Source organism: Lethenteron reissneri, chromosome 42, assembly GCF_015708825.2.
Source record: "Lethenteron reissneri isolate LAM-NWPU_2019-01 chromosome 42, ASM1570882v1, whole genome shotgun sequence".
NCBI lineage: Eukaryota > Metazoa > Chordata > Hyperoartia > Petromyzontiformes > Petromyzontidae > Lethenteron > Lethenteron reissneri.
In genome coordinates, this window is record NC_083820.1 from 7,879,275 (window position 1) to 7,898,292 (window position 19,018).

Sequence of the window (19,018 nt, forward strand, 5' to 3'; positions counted from 1 at the left end):
ACCTTTGGCTTACCCGTGCTGATGTTTACACACCGCACCAGGTACTGTATTTATTTAAGGCTTAGTCGGCCTAGGGGAGTCCCGAGACCGGTTCAAATATTCGCCACTGTTTTTGGCCGTGAGCGGGAATCGAACTCGCTCCCCACAAAAGGAAAATTTCCTCGCAAACTCCCCAACATGCACACTCACAGGAAGCTGTCCCTCCCAGAGCCCCGAGCACTCGTCACACCCCCTTTGTATCCCCTCTCTGCTTGTTCCTTCTGGAACATTCCAGCAGGTTCCTCTCATCTTCTTTCCACCAATCCCATCCCTTGGTCTCCTTCTCCGCCTCTCGCTCTCATCACCTCTCCCTCCTTTTTCCTTCCCACCAAATCTCTGTCCCCAAGTCCTCAACCAAATACTCTGCTCTCTCCGGCAAGGCTGTGTCCCCAACCGACGTTTCTTTCAATCAATAATTAATTGTGCGCCTTCGTAACCCTGACACCGCCCCGACGTGTCCTCAAACGACCCTTACGCAGGTGAAAAGCGACAACAGCAACCGTTCGAGGTGTTTCACCTGTAGGAGCCACAGAGCGCGACGTTGCAGTCCACCACGAGCATCTTCTCGAACACCTGCCCGTGGAACTTCTTTCCGCTCCTGCAGTAGTACACGGTGCCCTTGGTGACTCGGACTCGCATGTACTGCAGGTGGGGGTAGGCAGGACACGGGCGGCGACATCAGGGACATGGCACGTGGATTATCGTCGCGTGCGAACATGTCGGAACATACGCTGCTGTTGATAACATATCAGAATATTTATGCTGGAGGAATCTGATGAGCCATACTGCCTTTTTTTCCCCCACAGATGTCCAGTAGGGGCGGGTCAGAACATTACAACGACAAACAATCCAAAAATACGACAGGAGTGCAAAGTACAGGAAAGATAAACAAATCACAAAAAAATACAAATAAAACTAAAACTACTTTTTTTTTATCTTACCAGGTAATGCCCACTGAGCTATTAGCTTCTTTTCCAGAAGAGACCTGGCCACAAATGATAGCTCAACAAAGTGGCTTAATGCGTGGAAATGTATGGCAGCCAAATAATGAAGGATGGTGCCCTTCATCTGCTGCCAGAGTGGTGTAATGGTGAGCACACGACACTTGCAATCCAGATGTAGCCTCTTTGGTTCAGTGATATCTAGGCTTCTAATCTGGACGTCGCCCCTTCAGTTCGGCGATATCAGAGTCAGAATCTTCATTTAGGCTGGAGGAATCAGATGAGCTATGAAGCTCTTTTCCAACAGACGTCACAATGTGTCTCCTGGCGCGGCGGTTGAAACAATTGCAAAGCTTCTTAAACCTCCCCTGCCCACTTTTCCCCACCGAGGCAGCATCAACGGGTGCACCACACTCAGCTGTATTCATATTCTTGGATCTTTCGGTAAAGTCACGTAGAAGGGAAATAGTAAAATAATGAAAATAAAACAGTAAAATTCTCACGACGTTTCGGCCACAACACAAGCAGCCGTCCTCAGGTGAAGAACAGAGCTGTCGGAAAGACAGCGTCCGAATGTCTTTCTGACAGCTCTGTTCTTCACCTGAGGACGGCTGCTTGTGTTGTGGCCGAGACGTCGCGAGACTTTTATTGTTCGATTTATTTTATTTTATTATTTCCCTTCTACGTGACTTTACCGAAAGATCCAAGAATATGAATCCCTGCAGTCACGAAAGCTTTAAAACCACACTCAGCTGATCGGCAGATCGCGTCTGGTGGAGTAGAATGTGGGTACTTCCACCTCTTCCAAGCAGGGCCTTATTATCCAATAGGCACAGGAGGTACTGTGCCAGTAGGTACTGTGACTAGGGCCTAACGAAAACTCAAGGGCCTCCGAAAAAAATGTGACTAGTTTTTTTGTATGATGAAAAACAAATTTTAATCAAGATATCTCCTTGAACAAATATATCTATATATATATAGCAAGGATAGGCGCAGTGTATATACACAGAGGCAGAGTCATGTCAAAATGTAAGTCAAAAAAATTATTGCAAAATTAGCAATAGCATCTTTAAATGGTGTTTATTCGCGCAATCAAGCGAGTGAGAGCGGCGGTCGTAGTGACACGGGGGCCGCAGTAGAAACTAGAAAGTTATCACTGAAGCCCGACGAGATAGAAGTCCCGAGGGCCTTCAAGAACTTTAACCCGACCCTGCTTCCAAGACGTAGTGTCCAGCGTGGAAGAGTAGGCCGAATACCCTCCGGAGGGGGCTCGAGAGCTCCTTCGAGTGTAGGGCCCTTCTGGCCATAGTGACGTGGGGAAGGAAATTGTGCAGGTTGTACCTTTTTACCTCGAATTTTGCAAAGACAGCCTGACAGGGACTCTGTTATTCAGGAGGCTCCTGCTACGTTCGTGCGTTTGGCCATTTTACTTTGCTCTGTGTGGGAGGAAACCCGCAGTGCCCACGGAAATACCCACCACACGTCTGAGCGGGTGGCGCTCACGACCGCCATCTCCGGCAGAGGTCGCAAACGGGTTCTGATTCCTTACCCGTACCCGGCCGCACCAGGGTCGCAAACGGGTAGGGTACGGGTATCGGGTACCTGATTGCGACCTCTGGGATGAAGCCATGTTGCAGGCGCGTGGGTTGATTCTAGGAACTTGAATTGTGAGAAGAGACAAGACGTTGGGAAATGAGTGACAAACGGTTACTCACCGGTGACTCACGGTCTACCCGTACCCAGCCGTTCCAGGCTCGCAAACGGGTACCCGTACCCGGCCAGGTACGTGTAGCCGGATATCGGGTAGGGTACGGGTATCGGGTAGGGTACGGGTATCGGTTACCCGGTTGCGACCTCTGATCTCCGGGCCACCTCGCAGCCCCCACCCCCACCCCCTTTACAACGCCCCTCAAGTCTCGGCGGTCACCTGACCAAGGACTGGCCAGGCTCTCAACCCTGCTTAGTATACAAGATTCGTCGGCGTCAGGCAATCGGAAAGTTGCGAGTTTAAATCTCCGCCGGTGGTCGGCCGAGCTCTTAATCTCTCAGCAGAGGTTGATCAAATTCGTGCCACTTTGTGGGAAGTGAGCAGTGGGTTCTCCAGTGGGTAGACCTGCCCCCGCCACAGCAATGTGGAACTTCCACCGCTGGCTCAGGGCTGTGAACGGGAGATGTGTGCCGTCCGACACTTGTTTGCGTAGGGAAAACCACTGTGACATTTAAACGGATGATTTGGACACATAATCAGTTCTCTCCACGTTGGTTCTGTCAGTGAGTTTGTGACTGTTCGAAACCATTTACTTAGGCGGGAGACTCCTTGATAATACCATTTGGTTGTAGGATTGGGCCAAAAGGTCGCCTAGAGACGGCAGTGCAAGGCAGAGTAATTGATTCTGGAATCTTTTTGTTGAGACGCTGCGAGCGTTATCCCCCCGTTTGCGTGTGGTGGATTATCTCGGGGTTCTCCCGTTTCCTCCCAAGTGAAGCCAAATTGTCATTCACAGAATTGCCCAAAACAACCACCGTGCCATGGGACCCTCCTAAACATGTTTCTATGTTTAATTGAGACTCAGACTTTCCTGGGTAGCAAAACAGCACAATAGTATTATTATTATTGTTCGGGCATTCTACTGTGGAGTACACACTTCCTACCCAGAGCATAGCAACACTTGAGTGTCGCGTGTGCCAGGCCACTTGGCATTCTGGGCCTTTTTTGTTATTTTTGTGCTTTTGGGGCCTGTTTTCAGCGAACGAAAAGAAAAGCCGGCGATGTTTTTGTTGTTGTTCTCAAGTGAGCATTGAGGCAAGTGCCCATCTTCTGTATGCGTCCATGAGCCAACGTTGGAAATCCCACATTCCTTCATTGTGCCGAGGCATGTCTATCCACCGTTGGCTTCCCCAAAAAGTGGTGCTCCTTTTATCGATCCCGGATGGATGATGATGAGCTTAGTCAACCCTCCAAACCAAGTTTTTGCACTCTCAATCTTCTGAATCTTCCGCTTGAGAGTACACTCGCTCTGCTGCCGAGCCAGTACCGATGAAATAACAAACAAAAAAGAACTAACAACAACACAAACTTTATACAGTTAAACGAGTTCGTGTTGTTCACCAAGGTAGCAACGCGAGTCGAGGCTATATCCCGTAGCACTTGGAAAAGCCAAACTCCCGATAATGTGGCCACTGTTGTGCGTGCCAGCCACGCTGGGTCCGACCACAATCGCTTCGCCGTTTGGATGTGCGCGGCATTCTAATGACATGCGTCGTGTTTGCTGACAGCCGCCTTTTGTGAGAGTCTTGCCGGATGCAAGCCATGCGTGCCGCGCCGTGGCTGAGCGCAGAGGAAGCGAGTGCGTTCCGGTAGGAGTGTTCGCTGCGATGTGACGATACTGCAGTCATCATCATCATCATAATCATTATCATCAGTTGCGATCGATTCACTTGCCCCCCCCATGCTGTCGCCATCTCTCATGATGCTGCGATGTTATAAGCCGAGATGATTTCGTCGATCCATCTCCTCTGCGGATGTCCCCTCTCGGATAAGGAGATTGGAGCAATGAAATCAGCTCGTATGTAGGGGCTTAGTGGATTATTACTTTTAGGGTTGTGGGAGATTTTTATTTTACCAGGTAAGGCCCACTGTGCTATAAAGTTATTCTTCTGAAGCAACCTGTCTCTCACAAATGATAGCTCAACAAAGTGGCTTGTCGTCACGTGGAAATGTATAGCAGCCAAATGCCCTAAATGCATGTTTCGAAATGTGGAGGGAAAACCCAGAGGACCCGGAGAAAAATTCCATGGAGATAGTTTGGAGGTGGCCTTCATCCAGCAGTGGATTGACAATTACTGATGCTACTATTATGTCCCATGTAGGGTCCCCAACAATCATATCCGTCTGCGTTGCAAAATATAATGGAATATCTTTAAAGCATATAATTGCCTGAAAAAATGTTTATGAACTAACACGTGTACAATAATTATAGTTTCAAAAAATATAGCTTTTACCCGTGAAATTAGTGCATTGCAAAATGTTTTCCGGAGTCATTTATTTCATGGCAATTGTATGACCTCGTCATTTTCAGTTGATTTAATTATGTACATACACATCATGTTACTCACCGCGTGAGTGTGATAAGCATGACTGTTTGCAAAGTTTTGATTATGCAAGTACGACTTGGCAGGCTAATTACGGTTTGAGCGAACCGCAGTCAAAGACGATTTCGCCCGTCTTTATTCGTACCGGAAGCTTCAACGAAGCACAAGACGGTAACACTTCTGAACGCAACTTCGAAATTACGGGAAGGCTGATAACCGCGATGATAGACCCGCCCGTGAAAATTGGTGTCGTATCGCGAACAAACGGTGCTGCGGAAACCCTGGTTACAGCACAGCACCGCGCTCGCATTGTGCCCTCTACTCTCGAGAGAGAGGAGCCCCAAAGCCTTCCTTTTGTTGAACTTTCTGTTGTCAGTCGCCGGGGATGGGGGTGCGCGTCCCCCTTGTTTCGGCTACGGAGTTGACCCAAAAGGCCAAATTCCGCACGTTCCATTGGCTTATTTTTTCTTTTCATTTCATCGTTCGGTGCGCAACGGCCATGAGCACGAAACTCTCACGAGGGAGGGATGTCTTAAGGGATGTGTGGAATACCGGCGTAAACACACAAAAATATTATACGCGTATAATTACACTGCTGTATGCACCCATGAGCAGACCATTCGAAATGCACCGGGTGTTTCTCAGATCTCGGAAGCTAAGCGACGTTTGAGCCTTGGGTAATTGCTTAGATGGGCAACAGCCATGCACAACGGGTTGCTATAGGTTGTGGCGCTATGTGCTCGGCAGCAGTGGGCAGTGCGGCAAAGTCCATTGTTGTACTGTACTGTGCTCCGACATCTATGCTCCGAGGCTTCACAACATGGCAATTGACCAGCACGGTGAAGTAGGATTCAATCCAGTAGTGTAATTACAAACAGCGATGCCTGTACATGCTCTATACGCATTGTATACCTTGTATGTTTCGTGTGCAAGTGTGTCCGGTGTTTATTTACAATGTAGCCTAAGAATGCATAATGTATTTACGTGGACAGATGAAAGTAAGTCTTTGTTTTATTGCCGAAAATGCTCCACACAAGAGTGCATGGGGTTTTTATTTTATATTAAATATTTGCATTGAGGGAGTGCTCATGCCGAGAACATCTGGCATCCCAACAGAATTTGTCTGACGAGGCCCGGGATTTGGCCTGCTGAAATGCGTGCCGCTTTATAACATTGTACGTCCAGACGGAGAACAGGCCGTGGACTAAATAACATTTCATTGTTGCGTGGAGGGACCATTGGAAATCTGTTTAACGACTGCATTGCCTACAATTTAATTTAGATTGCCATATCTATGTATATCACCTGCTGTGATATTTGTATATCGATCAGAAACAAGAGATTCATAATCAACAATAACCCCCCTCTGCCTCAAATCGTTGCACCTGATGAGTTAAATGATGATGTCACCCTGCTGCTGCTGCTGCTCTATTTAAGACCGGGAGCAAGAGCAGAGCCTCACCATTCTGGCAAATTGCCCGATGATGCTGGATGCAATTACCAGCGAAACGTCGTACTCAAATGTTGTGGTTTCACGCTTCAACACACCGGTGGGCTAAAGCAGTGAACTATTTGTCTTTTATCAACGTGACACTTTTTTTGCTGATTGGCCGTGTCGGGTGGTTGGAGGGTTACGGCACATTTATAAATAACGCGATCTAAACCCAAAACTTTGATTATGAATAATATTGGTCGTGAAAGGGAAATGTGACAAAAGCTAAAACGTGTCCAAAGAAGAATGGAGATTACATGGCTTGGATTTGTACGGGGAGACACGAGGAACACGTGGAGACACGAGGAACACGGGGAGACACGAGGAACACGTGGAGACACGAGGAATACGGGGAGACACGAGGAACACGTGGAGACACGAGGAACACGTGGAGACACGAGGAACACGTGGAGACACGAAGAACACAGGGAGACACGAGGAACACGTGGAGACACGAGGAACACGGGGAGACACGAGGAACACGTGGAGACACGAGGAACACGGGGAGACACGAGGAACACGTGGAGACACGAGGAACACGTGGAGACACGAGGAATACGGGGAGACACGAGGAACACGTGGAGACACGAGGAACACGTGGAGACACGAGGAACACGTGGAGACACGAAGAACACAGGGAGACACGAGGAACACGTGGAGACACGAGGAACACGGGGAGACACGAGGAACACGTGGAGACACGAGGAACACGTGGAGACACGAGGAACACGTGGAGACACGAGGAACACGTGGAGACACGAGGAACACGTGGATTGGAGAACACGTGAAAGTTGGAGACATGGCATTGACTGTTGGGAAAAGAAAGTGAGCCTAGGGCTGACAGGATGAGAGGATGTTGCGATGAAATCAGCTCGTGCGTCTGTGCTCTGTGGAATCATTGTCGCATCGCAGGGCTCTGAGAGCATCCAGTGGCTTTGGCAGTAATTCATCCAGCGGTGGATAGATTATGGCTGCTGACGATGATGCTGACTGTGATGATGAATACTATTTAGAGACGCACGCCGAGATGCGATTCGGCGAAGTTTATCCGTCGCATCCCAAACACTGAGATTAATAGAAGCCCCCATTCTAGAGAGCGCTGGTTGCCACTGCTTTGCGCAAAAGTCACAGGCGTTGGGGCTATGACTGAGATAGGTGACTAACCCATTGGCAGAAGCCCCCCAATTACTCACTTGCAGGCTGGGCCTGTAAACCCGTACGTACCTGCCTCTGACGCAATTGATCATCCGGGCAATTAAAAGGCGTTTTTATGTTTGTTACAAATCGCACAGGGCAAATCTGGGGAGTTAGGGCACAATGTCACACAGATGGTGCTCATGAGGTATATGACGGATACGTAAAAAGGGGCTGATATGTGAACATCTGTTTAAACAAATGACAATTATGCCATTGTGTGGAAATGTTATTGGACAAAAAGTAAAGTGCAAAACTGCTTTAGACGGGGGGTAACACGTGTTAGAGGTAGCCACACATGGGCAAGATTAAGAATAAAAAATGGTATCTATGTAAAAGGCGACGTATCGGGCAATGTGCCTTGTCTGTTGAACTTCTTTCGTGCCGTATGTAGCCAACCGTGCTAGTCGGAGGTGCGGGGTGAAGGACAACTAAGAAATTATGCACTATGAAAAAGGGCCATTGCCCGAAGCATCGCCTGTTTTATATTTTTATTTTATTTAAGGCCAGGGTGGTTATTTGTGAATGCGTTAAGTTTAACACGTAGTAGGAGATTTTCGCGACCAATATCATAAGAGTTTTTTTTGGGTTAGATCGCGTAAATATTTAAATGTGTCGTTAAACCCGCCACGACCAGACACAACCAACTAGTAAGGGTTGTCACGTAAACAGCACGTGCCAATTCGTCACTAGTACAGCAACACCCGGTGTGTTGGAGAGCCAAGCCACAACATTTAAAATCTGAGCACGACGCTGAGTTTGTTCGCTCGTTGTGGTTGTGCACCGCTGCCGGCGTAGCAGCAACTACGGCATCGCCAAATACATTTGTGCGAGGTCGGATTTTGCGAACATCTAGCGACAACGACGGGGTTTTCACCGCGCACAAATACCGCGGGCGGTTGATCGGTCAGGGCGGATATGCGACATTCGGATATGCGACGTTCGGATATGCGACGTTGTAAAGTGCTGCGGTTGTAAGGCGAGGTGCAGAGCTTCCCAATTGCTGAGTGGAAGGCCGAGGGCGGACAACTTATCGAGCCGTCGCTCCCTCGAGGGTGGTCGCAGCTGGGCGTGGAAGGTTTTGATTTTGACAATTACGTTTATTTACATTTGGTAGCCGCCGTAGGGTTGTCAGGGTTCGGCGCATGAGACCTGCAAGTCGGAGGTTGCCAGTTCGATTCCATCTCCCGGGCACAGCAGTTGAAAACGATGACGAAATTGTTTTAAATCCACACCCCTCCCCCCCCAAGCATGTGTCTACCCGCCAATATTTTTATTTTATTTATACCAGGTAAGGCACACTGAGCTCTATAGCTTTATTTTAGAAGCGACCTGGCCACGAATTATATATCAATGAAGTGGCTTATCACGTGGACATGTACAGCAGCCAAAATACTCTTACGCACATGTTGATTCTAAATGTGGATGGGAAAAAAACCGGAGGACCCGGAGAAAAATTTCCATGACCACTGGGAGAGAGAAGTGCAAACTCCAAATATACAGGAATCACGGTAGAGGGATCGAACCCACTACCTCCTGCATACCAGGCGACGTAGTTAACATCTCGACACCGTAGCGCTCACTATAAATGTGTACTCCACTGTTTAGTCGGCCGGAAATTACGCGTGTGGTGGCGTAAAGTATGAGCAGCGTGGAAGAGTAGGCGAAACACCCTCTTAGAGGGGAACTCCTTCTAGGTGGAGGTCCTTTCGCCGGCAGTGGCGTAAGCAAGACATGGCAGGGACTGCCCCTTTACCCCTTTTATCTTTACGTTTGTCAGCAGATCGATGACTATCGATTCTTACAGGCTGACGATACATGAATCGAGCCGCGTGCAACTAGAATCGACGTTTCGTTTTGACCGGCGTGTGTTAGAGTACCGTGATCGCGTGCAAGCCACTAGATGCCGCTACATTCACCAGAGTGGCTTTAATTTAAAAAAAATGAAATCATTGGGAGTCTTGAATGAGAGACGCGTGACAAGTTCACCGTGAGAATTGTTGAACAACCCCTAAGTGACCGGAATCTTATCAGCGGGCAAGGCCACCACACTTTGACCAGCCACCATCGTTCTTGCTGTCAGTGCCGGATTAAGCTGGGGTGGGGCCTGTAGCATATGTTGTAAAGGGGCCATAAATAAATAAAACACGTAAATAGTAAAACATATTTTTTTTACTTGCGTAGTAAGTAATTGTATTTTTGCATTTGCTACACAGCCAGATAATACGACAAATCGCTAACCGTAAACACCCAGTCGTTCATAAAAGTTGAAGGCGGTATAGTACTATAGTAATAGAGCAAGTGCAGAATCACTGAACCGGATTTGATAGCTTTAAAGCATTTAGCGCGGGGTCCTTGAAAGTGCGGGGCCCGTAGCTACTACATATGTAGCTACTACACGTGTAGTAGCTACTACACGTGCAGCTACTATGCGCCTGAAAGGGTTGCAACACTTCCGCATATTGACAAAGACAAAGGTCCCCCGTGTAGCCTGCACCAGGCTGTTGGGGCAAGTGCTGTTCGCGAGCGGCACCTATGAAGACGAGGGGGTGGCCAGCCAGCACCACGCCCGGCCACTGTACCTCACCGTGTTTGCAATGCCTTCAAGCAACCGCGCCTAGCAACGAACCCATAATAATGCTTAATCGTTGGGTGATAAACATCGCAGCAGTGTTTAAAATGCTGTAAAGTACCCACGAGAGGCGGTGTGTATGTTTACGTACGAGCCGAGCATTTACAATACCAACATAACACGTGGCAGTGGAGGAGGTCTGGGCTGCCTTGACGGGTCCGAGAGTACTGATTGACTCTGAAGCCAAATGATGGATGCACAAGCCCTTTTGAGGACGTCAGCACCGAGAGATGTGGTGAATTTATCGGATCTGCGTGCGCGAGTTACGTGGATTGTTGAGAGATGGTGATGGCTTTGGGTGGGGGTATCTGCAGCCAGCAGTGGACAGATCTTGGCTCACCACTGATGATGCTGACGCTGATGCTGCTGCTGGAATAAACCCGTGTCACAGTTGTGTCTTTGTGTTTGTCTTGTTCTAGCGTGGTGAGAACTCTGGAGAGAGGGGTTAGGGTCAGTCTCATCTGCAAGAGACACGTCGGCCCGTGTTTCGTTGGGATGGGATGGGCAAGATATGATAAGAGTCCCCTGTAGAGGTGGCAACACGCTGGCATTATGACCGCTGAAATGTCAAAATTTATTAATTTAACATGGGACCTTTCCTGCCAGTATCAAATTATAAGAATAGCTTTTACCCTTCGCGGCAATAAAAACAGGTGTTAAGATGTTCTAACACCAAACAGAAACCTTTTTGAAAGGAATCACATCTGTAATCTTTGGTTCTTTCGGTGACTTATATAAATTCCTGCAGTCACGAAAGTTTTAAGTCAAAATTGAATCGTGTCTGCATTAACCCTAAAGAAGGCTGCCGTCTCTGGTGTCGACCAATCAGTTTCAAGGACCTTGCGTATATTATACCAGGGCGTGTTTTTGTTTGCAAGTTCACCACAACTATGTGTGGTTAATGCAGACATGATTCCTTGCAAAAGGTTTCTGTTTGGTATTTGAACATCTTAACACCTAGATTTGAAGCTTTCGTGACTGCAAGGATTCATATTCTTAGGTTTTTCGGTGAAGTCACGTAGGTAAAAAATGTAAATTAATAAAAGTTAAATAAAACAAAAAAATAAAAAATCACGACGTTTCGGAAGCAACACAAGCCTCCGTCTTCAGGTGGAACCGTCACAGCCACGACAGCTGTATCAAGTACTTTTATTAATTTAAATTTTTTACCTACGTGACTTTACCGAAAAACCTAAGAATATCTTAACACCTGTTGTATTGCCAGAAAGGGTAAAACATATCCTTATACAGTACTTGATTTGTTTAACTCAATTGCTGAGCGCAAGTCCAGAGGCAAATAAACAGGTTCAGCGGGCCAGCAACAAACAGCACCGTCAGTCTCTTGAAATTGAGCGAGGTGGTTATTATTATTGGAGGAGCTTTGTCAAAGAGAAGATGGGAGGGAATTTTACCAAGTGGAGTAGTGCGAGGGACAGATGCGGACACAGAAGGGTTTTGGCCTGCAGTTGTTGGGGATGAGATGAAACAGTCTGGTGTGTGAGTGGGAGAGTGAGTGAGTAAGTGGGTGAGTGAGTAAGTGGGTGAGTGAGTGGGTGAGTGAGTGGGTGAGTGAGTGAGTGGGTGAGTGAGTGGGTGGGTGAGTGGATGGGTTAGCGTGTGGGTGGGTGAGTGGGAGAGTGGGTGGGTGAGTGAGTGGGTGGGTGAGTGAGTGGGTGAGTGGATGAGTGAGTGGGTGGGTGACTGAGTGGGTGGGTGACTGAGTGGGTGACTGAGTGAGTGGGTGTGATGTCAGTGGGGAACGGTAGTGTAGTGGTTAGCGCGCTGCGCTATCAATCCGGCGACCCGGATTCGATTCCCGCTCAAGGCCAACACCAGTGACGATTATCTGAACCGGTCCCGGGCATCCCCTAGGTAGACTCAGCCTCAAATGAGTACCTGGTGCGGTGTGCAAACATCGTCACTAGCGAGACAAAAGCGGCCGGGCGTGGTGCTGGCCACACACCCACTCGTGTACCGTGCCGACATTCATAAGTGCTCACTAACAGCACTTGCCACAACCGTCTGTTAAGGCTATACGGGGGAAGTGGAGAAATCTTTGTCTTTGTTGTCGGTCTGGTAGCCCTTAATTGAGTGGAGGACTCAATTGAGTGACGCTAACGATGGCGGTAGCGATAGGCGAGTGATAAGGAGGCGGCTGACCACCCGGTGAGCGAGTGACTGGAGTGGGCCATCAATCACTACGACTGCTTTAGGTTTGAATTGTGTTCAGTGCCGTGAGGTCGAGCGGAACTGTGTGCTACAGAGACCAGGTGATGTATGACAGCGTTGTTCCAACTTTGGCCGGGCAGAGGTTGTGGTAATCAAGTGGCAGAGGATGTGGTAATCAGGTGTGCTCTGTGTAGCAGCGCCAGCATGAGTAATACATGTAATCGTACAGAGTTAGCCAAGGCTTTGGCACGGAAAAGAAAACCCAATCTTCTTAAATGCCCCCCCCCCCCCTTCAATAAACTAATGACACGGTCGTGCGTGAAGATACCATGTGAGGTTGTTGCACAGGCAGCTGAACGACTAATCGATTTCAAGTCGAAATCGCAATTTGAAACAATGCGATTAGCAGATCGCAAAGGCTGCGATTTTTTGCGATTTGAAAAGTCCTCTTACTTTCTTATTGGAATTATTTTATTTTTTATTGTTATAACTTTATTTAACTTAACAATTGTTCTATGTTTGATTGTTCTATTTCAATCAAAACATTTTTAGAAATAAATGTTGGAAGCAATTAATATATTTTAAGTTCTCATCCTTGCATTCGAATTTATAGAGCAGTTCATATTTTGATGGTATCATGTGGTAACGCTCCATCACATGTCTTTTTTAAAAATCTATTACACAGTGAATATTGAACTGAAGCTTGACTTAAAAAAATGTAATCGCAAATCAAATCGCAATATCTGTCAGAAAAATCGCAATTAGATATTTTCCCCAAATCGTTCAGCCCTAGTGGGGAGTTCGTTTATTTTCCTTGGTCTCCTCCCATCCTACCGCCTCTCTCTGCCCCCCACTCCCTCCCGTAACCAGATGATGACTGCCGTCTTTAACATTCTTACATTGCGCCCGATGTGCACGGGAGCCCTTCCAAAATGTATTTGGGCCACCGCTGCCGTGTTCACGCCTTTTTCCCGACAAAGATTGAAAAGGTGTACGACGTTTCGATTGCAACACAAGCAATCATCATCAGGTAAAAATGAAATAGAAACACAAATCTAGTGTACTTAGAAATGTAATGTAATACAACAGAGAGTCGGATAACATAACTGTCAACACCCTATCTGGTTGATTACGTTCTTCCTGAGAATGCACATTTTATACCTGATGATGATTGCTTGTGTTGCAATCGAAACGTCGTATGCTAGTATTTCATTTATTATTTTCTCTTTATACGTGACTTTACCGAAAGAACCAAAGAGTTGAAAAGGTGCTCATGCATTCGCTCTGTCCGTCCGACCGTCCATCCGTCTGTCTATAAGGGGGGCTACGAATGAAACGTCAGTGTAATGTTGTGTCGCTATTTAGGAGCTTACTCTGTCGAATAATGTCCACGTTGATCCAAGGGTTGCCAGGGCGTGGAGGCACCCTTCCGAAATGTAGGGCCACCCCCTTGCCTGTTTAACGCTTAATAATAACAACCCAGATTCTTTAAAGTGTCTCAAATGTGCGTCCGAAATCGTGGCACTGCCGGCACGAAGACACATTGGTTCTGCGCCGTCCAACGAGCAAATGTGTCTCCAGCAATATTCGATGAAAATCACGGCATGTGGCGGTAGGGGTGGTGGGGAGTGGCTGGTGACTCCAATGTAATCGTGAGTTCACCGAGTATTCGTGCCGTCCTTTTTGCGCAAAGGCTGTGACGACAAAGGCTGTCACGACGGACTTTTTTTTAAATCTCACAGGCGAGCAAAGTGCGCAGAAGTTTCACAGGAGGGGGGGGGGGACCAAGTTTGCCAAGAGAGGTAAACTTGCGAGAGATTTTCACGCTTCGGCAAACTTTAGGGCTGCGACTCCGGCACTCGCGGGCCACACCGATTTTTTTTTCGAATACCATCACAAGGGGGGGGGGAGTCTGTGACGTCCACCGTGAAGGCAAGACGGTTAATACGCCCGTCACATTAACCAGGGCGGCCGGGGGGGCGACCGGCAGGCGACCTACGAACCTCTTGAAACGTGGCGGGGAACGCGCTATCACCCGGGCAGGGAACGCGCTATCACCCGGTCGCGGTGCGCACAATCGTCGTAGGCGTCCGCAGGCGTGTCGAGTCGTGTCGAGTCATGTAAAAGTTCTAAGTGTGCGCGACTGACGTGCGTGACGCTACAACGGGCCGGTGTCTGTTCGAGAACGCCGGACAGAAAGAAAACCGTTCAACACGTGAAAGCTTATGTAAAGGAATGTAAACAAACTAAACAGTTTTTTTTTAATTTACCAGGTAAGGCCCACTGAGCTCTACGTAGCTCTTCTTCAGAAGCATCCTGGCCATCACATGTGATATCCCAGCAAAGCGGCTCATCACGTGGAAATGTACAGCGGCCAAAGACTCGAAACGCGTGTTTCTCAATGTGGACGGTCGAACCCACGACCTCCTGCATACCCGGCGAGGGAGTTGACATCCCACCACCGCCCCAATGTTTTACGAGAGAATGCACTCGAGCACGAAAACGCACCACACGCAGCTGTAAGGAAACCACTCGGCACGGCCCGGTAATAAGCTGCAGTGCGGCGAGCTGACCCTTAATTTACGAAACAATTTCCCGGCGTCGGTGACTGTAATATCGAAGCTACCGCTCGTAATGTCCTGCAGAAACTCGAGACTCAGAAGCTGCACTCAAACAGCTTGTTTTGCACCGCTGTACGCACGGCATCTGAAGTGCGCGACGGCGAATACGCTCGTCGTGAAAAGATAAAGGTGCAGCCCTGCAATCGCTTGCTCGTGATGCTGCTGGTGGAAGGGCCTCAATTGAAGAGAGCTCAAGAGAGCTCCCTCTAGAGGGTTGTTTTGGCCTACTCTTCCACACTGGTCAGAGATGTTGTAAGAGGTGGGGAGTACCCACACTTTAACCCTCCACACGGGATTACCTGTGTGTTTGATAGCTGCAGTGGACCGAATTCTCCTGCTGGGTGAACTGAGGCGGTGGGGAGGGGGGGGGGGATTTAAGAAACTTGCCCCATTTTCTTGGTTTTTTCGGAAAAGTCACGTAGAATGGAAATAATAAAAGAATAAAAATAAAACATAATAAAATATTTCTCACGACGTTTCGGCCACAATGTAAGCAGCCGTCCTCAGGTGAAGAACAGGTCTGTCGAGACGAGTCTGAATGACTCTGAATGACTCTGTCGTCTCGACAGACCTGCTCTTCACCTGAGGACGGCTGCTTGCGTTGTGGCCGAAACGTCGTGAGAATAATTTTATTATGTTTTATTTTTATTATTTTATTATTTCAATTCTACGTTTTCAGATTCCAAAGAACCGAAAGAACCAAGAAGATGAATCCCTGCAGTCACGAAAGCTTTAAATAGAAATTTTACTTGCCCCATTGTTTCACCTGGCGTGCTGACCATTACACCTCGGCAGCATCCCACATTGGGAGGACACACGCATAGCTCAGTGGGCTTTAGCTGGTAAGATGAAAAAAAATGTTTTAATGGTTTAATTTACAATCCCAGCATGGCCTCCCAAACTCCCACTTTTATAAATTGCTTCAGAAGAGAGACAATATCATCATAGCCCCTACATGGGAGCTTTTTGCCAGTATCAAAATATGAAAACATTATAATAGGGTTTTACCCTTTTTTGCCAATAAAACAGGTGTTAAGATCTTGATTTGACTGCAGGAATCCATACTCTTTGGTTCTTTCGGTAAAGTCACGTAGTTAGAAATAAAATAAAATAAAACAAATCACATTTGTTTTATTTTTTTTCTAACCTCGTGATTTTACCGAAAGAACCAAAGAGCATGTGTTAAGATGTTCATTTGGTGTTTGAACATCTTGCCAGAAAAGGTAAACCCCGTTCTAATTTTTTCATAGTTTAGTTTTATTTGTATATTTTTAAGTGATTCGTTTACCTTTTCTATACTTTTCACTCCTGTCGTGTTTGTGTACTGTTTGTTGCTGTAACGTCCGAATGGACATCTCTGAAAACGAGCTTCATAGCTCATCGGATTCCTCCAGCATAAAGACATATTGTGATTCTGACTTCTGTTGTTTCAATCCACTGCTGGATGAAGGCATCCCCACGGCATGTGGGTCATGAGAGCAATACCCTGAAATGCCCTTCGCCTTGAGCAACGGCACAATGCCTCGGGGCGCAATAAATGCGTCGTCTTGGGAACGATCTTCTCAGGTTCAAAAACGCTTCACTTCTTTCAACGCTGCGCTATTTGCAATAATTAAAAATACAACAATCCCCTAAAAACCTGTTTGCCTTCTTTTTTCTGCCGAATGTCTGTCGCAAATTCCTCGTCCAAGTTACAAAATCACGCGCGAGATAAGATTTTTTACTGTGAAGCTAGATGGACGGATTGCTCTCCTCAAGCTTGGTGCTACTTCCTTCCCTCTTAAACTAAATACGTAAGATTAAATAAAAATGTTGACAATACGGCTACCGGTTTTTCTGCACTTGTGCGGTGCAGCTCTCCGAGGTGACTTCGGCTCGTACCGTGTCTCGTTTCGCTCCGCGTGCTCTGGGAGCTTTCGCGGAAGCAAGAGTGGTCGACAAACTTAAACATGCTCCTCCCGACAAGCACGTGGAGCGAAACGTCGGACAACGTGCCGAAGGACGCGCGGTATGCCCCAAAGACACACTGGAAAGGGATAATCATAATAGCACAACATCATTGTGGAGAACATACCAAGCAAAGAAAATAAGCAGACAAATTTTAAATTTTCCACAACGACGCTAATGCTTACTTTGCATTGTGTATTATAGAGTTTTGCATCGAACTCGGGCCTATATCTAACAGGAGGGGGGGGGGGGTCCTTGCCCATAAACGTCGGGCAGTTCATCAGCATTGGTTTAAGAAGCAATTCCGCGACTCTGATGATGAATCATTGATTGGCAAAACTGGTCCAGGGGTTTTTCCCGTAATAAAACAACGCCGCTGGGAGAAAAGAAATCACGACCAGAAGACGGCGTGGCCGATGGGATGTGTAAAATTATTATTTAACTTTTCACGTGGAAAAATACGCAACAACACCAACAACTGCCATTCGCCACTAAGTGGCGGTGACGTTACCACGACGCTTGTGCCAGGCCAAAGATACGCGCACACACACACACATAGAACGGAGGTGTGTTGTCTGCTTATTTATTTTGTTTATGATCATTTACGCCAGGTAATTGAGCAGGCCATCGGCACCTTACTGAATTTATTTTATCCCTGGTGCGGTTTTATTGAGATTAATGCAAGCAGCCAGTTCCTATTGATTTTCTGGGAGGAGGGGGGGAGGAGGAAACCAAAGCCAGTGGGAAACGTTGAGAAATGGCCATTTGAAAATGAGAACGCCACACCTTCTCGCCAAGACTTTGAAAGGTAGCTGACCGATTGCATTCTGCAGTGAGGGGATAAACCCAGTGAACTCGTCCCCCCGTTGTCAAAAGCCACTCGCACCTTGACGAGCCATTGCATGCGTTGATACACGCTCATCATCATCATCATTCATTGCCATCAGCCACGATCTATCCACTGCTGGATGAAGGCCTCCCGAAGCTACCGCCATCCCTCAAGGTTCAGCGATGCAACAATCCGTCGCTCCCGTCTCCGTGGGGGAACCATCATCAGCAGGGCGGTTCCCTCCTTTGTCTGCCAATCCGCCGTTAGTCTCGACCACCAGGCATCATCGCTTTCAAGTGACGTGTCCTGCCAAAGCCCACTTACTTTCCCTCGCTGTCGATACGCTGCCTATAACTCGCGCGTACAATATTCTCTCGTGCATGCGTTTCTCTTCTTGTCTCTCCAAGCATGCACCTCCACATAATTCCTTGTGCAGTGTTTAGCTTTTTTGTCCCATTTCTTTCGTCCAATGTTCACGTTTCTGATCCATATCGTTGCCGGTAACATACAGAACACGTGAAAGCCATTGCAATGGTCAACAAAATGAAACAAAAGTCATCCCGAACCAGAACTGGGACAATTTGGCAAATGTGTCCAAGATTAATCGGCGAAAAAATGTGAACCAACTACTTTAGTGTGGTCGTGCAATTTTGAGTCCCTTGAAAACATGGCTGCCACTCCCACATTCTTCCTTCCAAAGCCGAGAAAGCTCCTACAAGCCAGGCCACGGCCAGCGTGGCATCGCTGATGTTGCCAACGGCATCACCAAGTCCCCTCCCCATCGCCTCTCGTCCAGCAGCACGTGAGTATGTATGCACGTTGAACTTCTTTTGCACCGTACATAGCCAACCGTGCTAATCGGAGGTGCGGGGGAACGACAACGAAATTGTGGAGGTGAGACTTTCTTTCCACAACTATCTACATTTTGGGTAAATGGAGCGATAATCGGTAGAGAAATCGATAATTATACGATCAGACAGCTACCCTGAACCAACATCTACCACTGGTTTATCGTAATGTCACCTATTACAGATTTTTTTCATTTTAAGGCCACAGCATTGT

The 19,018-nt window shown here is 47.6% G+C and overlaps 1 protein-coding gene across 1 annotated transcript in view; it reads right to left on the minus strand.

Moving 5' to 3' along the window:
- The window catches only part of LOC133352845 (protein FAM83B-like), a 37,834-nt gene that overhangs the window by 9,822 nt on the left and 8,994 nt on the right, over window positions 1-19,018 (minus strand). Inside the window, exon 3 of the mRNA XM_061568800.1 lies at window positions 557-681. Coding sequence (XP_061424784.1) covers window positions 557-681 — 125 coding nt within the window. The remainder of the gene's footprint in view (window positions 1-556; window positions 682-19,018) is intronic.